This window comes from Colobus angolensis, unplaced genomic scaffold (genome assembly GCF_000951035.1).
Source record: "Colobus angolensis palliatus isolate OR3802 unplaced genomic scaffold, Cang.pa_1.0 Scaffold190, whole genome shotgun sequence".
NCBI lineage: Eukaryota > Metazoa > Chordata > Mammalia > Primates > Cercopithecidae > Colobus > Colobus angolensis.
Window position 1 is genome coordinate 323228 of NW_012115044.1, and position 12326 is coordinate 335553.

Consider the following 12326-nt stretch of genomic DNA (forward strand, 5'->3'; position numbering starts at 1 on the left):
ATATATAAAATTTATATAATTGTTATAATATATTCTACATTTTCAAGAAGGTAGAGGAAAGCATAAGTTAAAGTGAGGAAAATCCTTAGCTACCACATTAGGAAGTCAATAAAAACGACTAATAATAAATACATATAAATACATTATTTAGATATATGGTTGTAACCACTATAAAAATATTAAAACTGATTCTTTTTTAAGATATATCTTTTTTGGTAAGATAATATTTTTTACTTAAATATTATTTAAATGTCTATTATTCCTAAATAGGAATTTATTCCTTAATGTCTATTATTTCTATAGATTCCATGTAATGCCAATACAAATTTTAGCAGACTTTTTGTAAAAATTGATAAGTCAATTCTATGCAAAGAACCTAATCAATCTTGGAGATGAATAACAAAGCTGGAGGATTTACAATATTAGATGTCAAGATTTAATTAAGACAGAGTGATACTGGCATCTGGATAGACAGATAGGCCAATGAGATAGAATAAAGAGTTCAGAAACAGACCCTCACATGTACAGTTACCTGACTTATGACAAAAGCGTCACTACAATCTAGTAAGGAACGGATGGTCTTTTAAACAAACAATACTAGCTCAATTGGATATCAATATAAAAGCAAATGACATGATCTCACACCACCCATAAAAATTATTAAAGATGGAAAAACAATAGAGTTTCTAGAAGAAAACACCGAATTATTTTATGAATTGGGAGTAGGCAAAAGTTCTTTAACACAAAAGCATTAATCTTTAAAAAAAGACTAATAAGTTGAACTTCATCAAAAGAAAAAACTTGTATTCAACAAACAACTCTATTAAGAAACTAAAGCCACATACTACAGTAAGGTATTTTATATGTGCAAACACACACACACACATACACACACATATACACATACATACATGTTATATACATAGTCACTCATATGATACATGTATATAAATAACCAAAGCTCATATCCAGAAGATATACATAATTCCTACAACCCAGTTTTAAAAATGGACAAAAGACTGGAATGAACACCTAACTATAGAAAATACACAAATGATTGGTAAATATATGAAAAGGGGCTGAAAATCATCACTCGTCAGGGCGATGCAAATTTAAACCATGCTGAGATGCTACTACAGAATAGCTGGAATTTAAAGGGCTGACAATCCCAAGCATGAGTATTTTTGGGATTTGTGTCCCCCCAGAAAGCTATGTTGAGGTCCTAACTCTCAGCACCACAGAGTGTGACCTTATTTGAAAATACAGTCTTGATAGTGGCAATCAAGTTAAAATGAGATCATTACAGCAGGCCTTAATGAAACATGACTGGTGTTCTTATAAAAAGGGGAAATGTGGACACAGAGATGGACATACACAGGGAAACCTATAATGAAGAGACACAGGGAGAACATTGAGTGAAAGGAGAGGATTTGGAGTGATGGATTCATAAGCCAAGAAAACCAAAGATTGCTGGCAAACCACTAGACGCTTGGAGACAGGTATGGAACAGATTCTCCCCCACCAAGTCCTCAGAAAGAACCAACTTGCCTGACACCTTGATTTTGGACTTCTGGCCTCCAGAACTGTGAGACAATAAATAACCAGTTTGAAGCCAATCAGTTTGTAGTATTTTTGTACAGGAGCTCTAAGACAGTAACACAGTGGGGATCAATTGGGATTCTCATACATTGATGGTAAGTAAATTTTCAAACCGTTTTGAAAAACTGACAGGATCTAACAAAACTACACAGGCATATTACCTATGGCCCAGCAATTCTACAACTGAGTATATAGCCAACAGAAATAAGCACTTATATCCATCAAAAAACATACACAATGTTCATAGTAGCATTATTTATGGTAGCCAAAAAATAGAAACAACTCAAATATCTATTAACAGTAGAAGGGATAAACTGTGGTATAACCATTTTAAAGAAATATTAAAAAGCAGTGGAAAAGAATGAACTACTGATACATGTAACACGGATAATCGTAGACATCATATGAGTTTTAGAAAAAGGTCAGATGCAAAAGAATCCATACTCTAACACTCTATGTATATGGAATTCACAAACAAAACTAATATATGGCAATAAAGGTTCAACTTTGGAGAGTATTTCCTGAGGTGAGGGGGACATGGTGAAACTTTCTGGAGTGCTATAAATGTTCTCTATCTTATTCTGAGTAGTAGATATATTTATACATCTGTAAAAAATTTTCAAGATGTTAAGATTTATGTACTTTACTTATGTAAATTATATCTCAGTAGATGGCCAAAAAAGATCATTTCCCCTGGAAGTCAAATTGATGCATAAGAGGGATAAAACCAGAGCCACCTCTGGTTGTCTTTTGTTTAAAGTCCTTTGGTTACATTTGATTTTTTATTTCTTAATACATCATGTTCATTAATTAATTTGATATGAAATACATAATTAATCAAGACAAAGTAAGTACGTATTATATAATTTTAAAATCTAAATATTAAACAAATTTCCCACATTTAAACTAGAAAGGAGTACACAGAAAGTTCAGTAAAAGATCAGCAACAGTGACAAGAGGATTCCTTGAGATTTCAAGTCAGTGGGTACTTCCAGAGCCCTCTTATCTGGCCACTTCACTGACACTACTATAAACTATGTTATTCAAACATGTGCTCTCAAACATCTTGGCTTGTAGGGAATATGGATCCTACCGATTCTTTAGCTTCATTAGGCCGAGTTCATGTTTCTCTTTCTCCCAAGCTAATTCCTTTTCCACTTGTTGAATTTTGAAAGCTGTTTTTCTGTGCATCTCAGCACGGATTTTGGAATCTACATCAAAATCCTGCAGATAAGAAGATCTGTTTATCACAATGGGTACTTCATCAACTCTGTTTCATAGATTTCAGTTTTGTCCCCAGTTTCATGTTGCATCATAACTGTTCCCCAAATATCATAAACTCTGTCTATTACAGAAGAAAAACAGCATATTTTTAACTTTACTTCCATAATATAAGGAGAAATGTTCTTCACAATTAACAATAATGCAAATAGAGCTACACAGTTTAAGATTTTTTTTCCCACAATAAAAATAATGAATGCTATCAATATTTGGAGAGTACACAGTTTTAAAAAATACTCTCAAAGAAACCACCATTACATAAAAATTGGACATGAGGTAGACGCTTATAGCAACTGATCATTATCTGAACATCCCCCCTGGTGTGACCCCACCCAGGAAAGACAGCAGTATCTGGTGTCTTCTTGACATCACCAAGTTTTTGTTGAATCTCCTTCACAAAGGGCTCCACTTTCTCCCAGAAGAGGTCTCCTGTTTCTTACCTGCATCCCTGGAAAAATATCAGAGCCAATATCTGTGCTAAATTGTGAGTAGTAATTATTCTTTCCAGAGGTGTTTGTGTTTCATTTAAGTAATGATGTGTACAAAGTGCTTAGCACAGCACTCGCCTCAGTTGTTTTTTATCTTAAATGTTATTACCCATGCTCTGGAAGTTTCAACATTTATCTTAGAAAAACAGCATAAAGGTCTTCTAACTATTTTGACTTGGTTTTTTTAACCAACATGATTAAATCATGATTTCACCAAAGCATTTTTTTATATGAAATTGGCAAAATGCTTCTAGAACTACAGGACTGGGTAATCCATGAGTATATTAAGAATTATGGGTTTTTAATTGATTAGATAGTTAACTAACTCCATTTAGGAAGGGGTACAAAATGAAAAAAAGGTAACCACTAGCAGGTACATGGGGCTTTGCAGTAAGTCACAAAAAAAAGGTAAAGTACAAAATTGGTTTAAACAATTTTGTGATTGCCCCCATAGCTACAACTATATTAAATCATTTTTTTTAAAGTTTTGTAGATCAACCAGGTACTGTCTTTTCAATAGATCTGATAAATTATAGAAATAGAACCACAGATAATCAAATTATACATGTATCTACCCATTGTATTTTGGCTAAGTACAATAAGAGCTGATAACCAGATTCAAACCTATACTTATGTCTTATCTTGCTACCAAAAAAAAAAAAGTGTGGTAGGTAAATCCAATAGTAAACTTTGTATTATGTAAAAAGGTTCATCTGCTTCCAAACCAAGCAGTGTGTTAAGTTCTAGAGTAGTTTATTTGCTGCAAACATACTGACTGGCCAGATAAAAAGAAGCTTAAAGATGATTTTGGCTTTTCACTCTTAGACATGGGTATATTATTATCAAGTGAGATACACCAGATACTTTATTACTGGAGAAACATGTAGATTGTATCACATCCTATGGCTCAAAGAAAGATGATTATGAATACTATATATCTGAGTATTTGAGAATGAGTGGCATCTATTGGGGTCTGACAGTATTGGATCTCATGGGACAACTTCATTGCATGAATAGTGAAGAAATTCTGACATTTATTAAGTCTTGCCAACATGAGTTTGGTGGAATAAGTGCTAATTATCAGACGTGATCCTCATCTTTTATACACTCTTAGTGCTGTCCAGATTCTTACTCTGTATGATAGCATTAATGTTATCGACGTAAAAAAGTTGTGGAGTATGTTCCAAGTCTATAGAAAGAAGATGGTTCTCTTGCTGCAGACTTTTGGGGTCAACCTGAGCAGCTGCTCTAACTGGAGCTAATGGTCTGCTGGAAGTTCCAACGTGCACTGTGGTAGTTTTATCAGCAAACAGAAGCACTGGACCAGAGGGGGCCAGACTGAAAGATAAGGGATGAACACAGTGCAGGGCAGAGAGACCAGCTGTTTCATGGGATGGGAAAAATCTACTTTTATAAAGTAGGGGGAAATTGATACAAGATTCTCTTTTTGTGTGGTGGAAACTGGCTCTCCTGGGGAAGCTTGATGCTATTAATGTAAAAAAGGCAGTTGAATTTGTTTTATCTGTGTATGAATTTTGATGGTGGATTTGGTTGCAGACCAGGTTCTGAATCCCATGCTGGGTACATTTATTGTTGCACAGGATTCCTGATTATTACCAAGTCAGTTACATCAAGTAAATTCTGATTTACTTGGTTAGTAGTTTTGTGAATGAGTTACCCTCGGGTGGATGTAATAGAAGGCCAGAGAAGTTACCAGGTGTATGCTATTCATGGTGGGTGCTGGCTGTCCTGAAGATCACTGAAAGGCTTCATTGGATTGAGAGAGATAAACCACGTATGTAATTTCATCTGCTAGTCCTACTTTTGGCATGCCTGAGGAAGTGCTTCAGAGAGTGAATATTCAGCCTGAGCTAGTGAGGTGATTAATTGAGGCAAAAGTTGCATAGCACAGCATAATTTTGCCATCTCAACATGTCTGTATTTAAAATGCTTATGGAATTATAAAAAATGACTACTGTTATTATTTTGGGTATTGTGTTAAAGTAATTTTATACTTTATAAGAAATTATATAATTATACACATTGTAGAATAAAGACCGTTTTTTTTTTGTTGTTGTTGTTGTTTTTGAGAGGGAGTCTCACTCTGCCCCCCAGGCTGGAGTGCAGTGGCCCAATCTCGGCTCACTGCACACCGCCTCCCAGGTTTCACGGCATTCTCCTGCCTCAGCCTCCTGAGTAGCTGGGACTACAGGCGCCCACCACCACGCCCAGCTAAATTTTTTTGTATTTTTAGTAGAGACAGTGTTTCACTGTGTTAGCCAGAATGGTCTCGATCTCTTGATCGCGATATACCTGCCTCGACCTCCCAAAGTGCAGGGATTACAGGCATGAGCCACCGCACCCGGCCTAAAGACCTGTATTTTATTTTCTGCTTTATATTTTGAAGACCTGCTATTCTGACCACAGTTTTTTTCTTTTGTTTATTTCTTTAACCAGAAAACAAACACCAACTTTATTAATATAATAGCAACAGAAAGGGTTTCTAATTTCTCAGAAGGAAAATAACATGAAACCAGCACAAGTGTGATAAGATTAAATGCCTACGTTTCTTGTTCTGATAGCTTCCCACCACACACCGAAGTTTCCTCGAGGATAACTGCCACCAGAGCTGCTGCAAGAACACGTTTCACATTTTTCACTGGGCATAGCTTCACAGTCAACTCCTCAAGCAGAAGACTAAAATATTATTTCTTTTTAGAAGATCTTGGTTGAGGGAGAACATATCAATATGGAGAACAGGGCTTTGCTTCTCAAATTCAAGAAAAACCATTAGCTAATCTATCAATTTTTCTCTGATATAGTGTACTGGAGTGCTCTGTGAAGAATCCTTTTCCATCCCTTCTATGTGTCTGGGTGAAGGGAGAGGAGTGGGTGGCAAGGTGACAGTACACTAGAAGGCACTCCTGGTGATGCTCTGGGCTCCACTCCCTTTCTGCTGCTAGTAGTAGGCATCTTTTCTGGCAGCTGCAGCAGCTTGATGTGGAGGGGAGGAAGGGGCCACCCACCAACACCTCTTCTTGAAGCCATATTTTTTGCGTTCATAGAAAAGGTCTGTCTTAGAGTTACCCAAACTGACAATCTTTGGGCAGCCATCCCTAGCCTTCTCCTGGATGGTGCACTTCCTTACAATAACAGGCATCAGAAACTCCAGGGCCTCCACAGATCACACAGCACTGGTAAGATCCATAGTTACACTCATCACATATGCGCACCAGAGTGCAGGAATGCACGTAGGAATCACAAATCACACACTTGCCATCACATTTTTCACACAGTCTTCCAATAGCAACACCAGTCTGCTTGCGGCAAAAGATCAAATCGGGATGACGTTTAGCCATAGTTCCCAATGAAGCCAGCCACCGGACGCTTCAGGTCAATTTTTGATTATACTTCAGTGTATCTGTTATTCATGTCTCTATAACAGGAAACTTAAAAGAACTCTTGGGTTCTACTTTATTTCTTCCCCATGTATTCCCTTCATGTGTTCTATGACAACAGTTGATGTAAAACAATTTGTATCAACAAGAATCTTAACTGATTAAAATAGATAAACCCCACATACAAATTAAAAGATGCCCAAAATAAATGGCTATTGAAATTTTGAAAGAAACAAACAGAAAAGAAAAATGATTTTAAGTGTTTCTACTTGTTGGGAAAATAGTCATCTCTATCCAGAAAGAGCATATGTTAAAATAAAAATCAAGTTTATATTAGGCTTACTGTTCGTTTAAACTGCATATGCTTTGGTAATTCTTCATTCATTTCTAATAGTTTACAAAATTTAATCCTCAAAGCTCTGATTTGCTCTCTCTTCCGTGCCTTTATTTCTTCCACTTCTTTCATTAACTTGTCATGTTCTCTTTTTCTCCTAGCATTCTCGATACTGAAAACAGAAATTTAAAACAGTAACAGGTTGTGATACAGAAACAGCAGAGAAAATTAGTATTCAATAATTTGAAAATTCATTAAACTTGGTCAACTTCTGCACTGTTGATTTGTTTTGCAAAATCTCAGGTCTAGTCAGTATTTATCAAAAATTCCCATACCTGTAGGCTTTGGGATCTTCAATGTCTTCTGGAATTGGCTCTGTTTCAATTCCAAACTATAAGAAGGGAAGTAAAAGGTTAGCCCTTTAAAATTGCATAGCATTTTCCATAAAATATCTAGGAAGAAGTAAATTAAAAATTCAAATTGGTTCGGTTTTTTTTCCTGCCAATTTCTAATAACTGTAGGTCTGAAAAACAGTTTCACAAAAATCTAAGGAAAAAATTGCAGTTTACTAAACTTATTCATTTCTGCTTTATTTGAAGGAGTACATAGGAAAAGTCTTAACCTAATCATATGTTTACAAAATGTTAATATCCCCATAATTTCCCCTCAAAATGTAAATTACTAATGTTCATATGCTATTGACACAGAATTCACAAAAGTCTAGACCATTTATTTCAAAATGCTGTTTTTTAGTATATCCCTTTATCACATGAATCATTTGTCCAAATACCTCAGTGTGTCCTAGAAATATTTCAATATATATATTTTTAAATTTTAAGTAAGCATTTTATATCATCTTCTCAAAGGAAGACATAAAGTGGAAAATGCAAAGAACAATGTAATCCCCCTCCTTGAAAGAGAAAGATAGGAAATCAGAAATACAAATCTCCCTTCAGAAAGGAAATCAGTTTAAATTTGGGGGAACTAAGAACTAAATCACTTAAAAGTACTCTGTTTATTCAGGTACTGTGCTATAAAATGTCTTAGTCTGTGATATTAAAGAAGGAGAATTATAACCCAGTGAACAAAATAGTCTTAGCTTGCTAACTAGTCAGTTCATAAATAAAACTAAACTTTATTCCATACTCTCTTTCATAGAAGATAGGTCTCTGTTTTGTTGTCATTTGTTGTAAGTAAATAAAGATTCTCTTTTGATAAAGTTGTTTTATTAATCTTTATATGTATGAAATGTAAATCTACATATTTTTACAGAAGTCAAGGTTTATGACTTTAATAAAAGCAAAGTCATAAAATATGATCAATATAGGAGACAGTAATGGCTAATAAATTGTACTGACTATTAATCGCTTAGGACAAAAATTTATTGAATTTTATTTATTTTTTATTCTTTTATTGGCCAGAGCTAAGTACCTTGGTTTTCTAATATCAGTGTGACTTCCAGGATTTGATGCTGACACTGGGGCAATTGTCTCCTGGCCACAGCTGCTTCCAATAAAGTTGAGTTAAACAAAGTTCCAAAAATATGCCAATCAGTTCCAAAATATATGCCAATGGGTCTCAATCCTAGCTGCACATTAGAATCACATGAAGGTTACTGTATACAATACTGATGCCTGGGCCTCACCTTCAGAGATTCTAATTTAATTGTTCTTGGGTGGGGTCTGGCATCTGTACTTCTAGGGCTCCCCAGCTGATTCTAAAGTACAGTAAGGTAAGAACCTCAGACCAGTGCTGAGCTTAGTTGTTTTCTGGGTTTTTTGTTTGTTTGTTTGTTTTAAATTCTTTCTAATTTTTCTTTCTTAAAAGCAATGTCTGCTTCAGTGATTTCAGAAATATTGATTGCAGCCATAAATTTAAATGTGGAATAAATATTTTTCTATCCAATATGGGTTTCTGTAGAGAGGACTGGCACCAGGTAGAAAGGCATTTTCTTCTTGTTCATATACTTTCCCTCCTGTAATTCCTTTTTCTGAGCTGGACCCTCTCTAAACAGCAGCCCATACTCCAAATTTTGCTATTAGAAGAAATGAAAATCGACCTACTCATATCTTCCCTATATTCTTTATGTGTACTTTGAAGTAGGCTACCTGCTAAATGGGAAGCCAATATGTTCAAAGGAATTTTAGCTATAATCTTTCTAGTACAACTCCTTTCTCCTTAGGAGCAATTCTAAAGATTATTAACTTCTGATTTATCCAAATAACTTGCTTTGATAATATAAAATTCAAGTTCTATGACAGGAAAAAGGACATAATTTGGGGATCTGAACCCTCAAATTTCATCATAAAGCCAAAAATCTAGTTCTGCTTTTAAAAAAATATACTGAATCTTTGATCATGACCTACATTGTTTCATTCTAATACTAAAAACAACTATATTTTTGCAACTCCTATCAAAACCACACTTTATGGCATATGTCCTATATCAGCCCTTACAATGAGTGAATGAATAAATGAAAAGCAAAAGAAAATCTGAAAAATTGTGAACTTTGAAAAAAAAACTGATTAAGAAAGTTTTTTTAATATACAAACTTTTGACTACATAGAAAAACTGACACACTCTTTTTTAATCTGGGGAATTACAATCTTTAATAATAAGGGGAATGTAATACCTTTAATACTTGATATAGAAGCACCAGAAAGTCAAATTATAATACTAGCAGGAAGATTAGACTATAAGGTGAATGTGAATTTTAATTTTTAAAGAATATGAACAATTTTAATATCATTATTTTTAAATAAAGTTTGTTATTAATTAACTGGTTAATTACTTACATACCCTGGGAGATGGCAGTTTGGCCTTGATGTCTTTCCTTAGCATAAATTCAGAAACAATGTTGAAAACAAAGATATTACCATCTGCTCCAACAGTCACCAAAAAACGATCATCAAAGCTACTAGCCATACTTTTAATACATCCATAATTATTGTCATGCATATTGAAGTGCCAGTAGTCCACCAAACTGGTCAATGAAGGATCATTCTGATTTAGGACATAGACTCGAATTGCTCCATTTTTCATTCCACAAAACATCATAACTTTGTTAATACTATGAAACAAAAAATGTAAATTGTTCTTCCCATTAATCTGAAAATAATGCTTAATTTCAAGTTAATTGACAAGTGGCTGAATAAATAACAAAGTTGTTATGGACTGAATTGTACACCCCCAAAATTCATATATTGAAGCCCTAACACCTAATACTTCAGAATGTAACTGCATTGGGATAGGGCCTTTACAGAGGTAATTAAGTTAAAATGAGAACATTAGGGTGGGTTCTAATCCAGTCTGCCTGGTGTACTTATAAGAAGAAGATATTAAAGGGAGTCGCTTCCAAGATGGCAAAATAGGAACAGCTCTGGTCTGCAGCTCCCAGCAAGATCGACTCAGAAGATAGGTGATTTCTGCATTTCCAGCTGAGGTATCTGGTTCATCTCATGGGGACTGGTTGCACAGTGGGTACAGCCCACGGAGGGCAAGCCGAAGCAGGGCAGGGTGTTGCCTCACCAGGGAAGCTCGAGGGGTTGGGAGATTTCCCTTTCCTAGCCAAGGGAAACTGTGATAGACTGTACCTGGAAAAACGGTACACTTCTGCCCAAATACTGTGTTTTCAAAAGTCTTAGCAACCAGCAGACCAGGAGATTCCCTCCCATGCCTGGCTCAGCAGGTCCCACGCCCATGGAGCTTTGCTCACTGCTAGCACAGCAGTCTGAGATCAACCTGTGACACTGCAGCCTGGAGGGTGGAGGGGCACCTGCCATTATTGAGGCTTGACTAGGTAAAAAAAAGCAGCTGGGAAGCTCTAACTAGGCGGAGCCCACTGCAACTCAGCAAGGCCTATTGCCTCTATAGACTTCACCTCTGTGGGCAGGGCATAGCTGAACAAAAGGCAGCAGACAACTTCTGCAGACTTAATCATCCCTGTCTGACAGCTCTGAAGAGAGCAGTGGCTCTCCCAGCATGGCGTTAGAGCTCTGAGAACAGACAGACTGCCTCCTCAAGTGGGTCCCTGACCCCCATGTAGCCTGATAGACACCTCCCAGTAGGGGCCAACAGACACCTCATACAGGTGGGTGCCCCTCTGGGATGAAGCTTCTAAAGGAAGGATCAGGCAGCCATATTTGCTGTTCTGCAATATTTGCCATTCTGCAGCCTCCATTGGTGATACTCAGGCAAACAGGGCCTGGAGTGGACCTCCAGCAAACTCCAACAGACCTGTAGCTGAGGGCCCTGACTGTTAGAAAGAAAACTAACAAACAGAAAGAAATAGCATCAACATCAACAAAAAGGATACCCACACCAAAACCCCATTTGTAGGTTACCAACATCAAAGACCAAAAGTAGATAAAACCACAAAGATGGGGAGAAACCACAGCAGAAAAGCTGAAAATTCCAAAACCAGAGCACCTCTTCTCCTCCAAAGGATCACAGCTCCTCACCAGCAGTGGAACAAAACTGGACGGAGAATGACTTTGATGAGTTGACAGAAGTAAGCTTCAGAAGGTTGGTAATAACAAACTTCTCTGAGCTAAAGGAGCATGTTCTCACCCATCACAAGGAAGCTAAAAGCCTTGAAAAAAAGGTTAGATGAATAGCAAACTAGAATAAACAGTGTAGAGAAGACCTTAAATGACCTCCTGGAGCTGAAAACTACAGCACGAGAACTTCATGACACATGCACAAGCTTCAATAGCTGATTCGATCAAGTGGAACACAGGATATCAGTGATTGAAGATGAAATTAATGAAATAAAGCAAGAAGACAAGATTAAAGAAAAGAGTAAAAAGAAACGAACAAAGTCTCCAAGAAATATGGGACTATGTGAAAAGACCAAATCCACGTTTGATTGGTGTTCCTGTAAATGACGGGGAAAATGGAACCAAGTTAGAAAACACTCTTCAGGATATCATTCAGGAGAACTTCCCCAACCTAGCAAGGTAGGCCAACATTCAAATTCAGGAAACACAGAGAACACTACAAAGATTCTCCTTGAAAAGAGCAACCCCAAGACACATAATTGTCACATTCACCAAGGTTGAAACAAAGGAAAAAATGTTAAGGACAGCCAGAGAGAAAGGTCAGGTTACCCACAAAGGGAAGCCCATCAGACTAACAGCAGATCTCTCTGCAGAAACCCTACAAGCCAGAAGACAGTAGGGGCCAATATTCAATATTCTTAAAGAAAAGAATTTTCTTTTTTTTTTT

At 36.4% G+C, this 12326-nt stretch overlaps 1 protein-coding gene across 1 annotated transcript in view; it reads right to left on the reverse strand.

The window, feature by feature from the left end:
- CFAP44 (cilia and flagella associated protein 44) overlaps window positions 1–12326 on the reverse strand; it is a 150807-nt gene that overhangs the window by 66436 nt on the left and 72045 nt on the right. Inside the window, exons 19-22 of the mRNA XM_011940574.1 lie at window positions 9900–10170; window positions 7436–7491; window positions 7110–7272; window positions 2693–2823 (exon numbers count right to left, since the gene is read on the reverse strand). Of these exons, the coding sequence (XP_011795964.1) occupies window positions 2693–2823; window positions 7110–7272; window positions 7436–7491; window positions 9900–10170 (621 nt within the window). The remainder of the gene's footprint in view (window positions 1–2692; window positions 2824–7109; window positions 7273–7435; window positions 7492–9899; window positions 10171–12326) is intronic.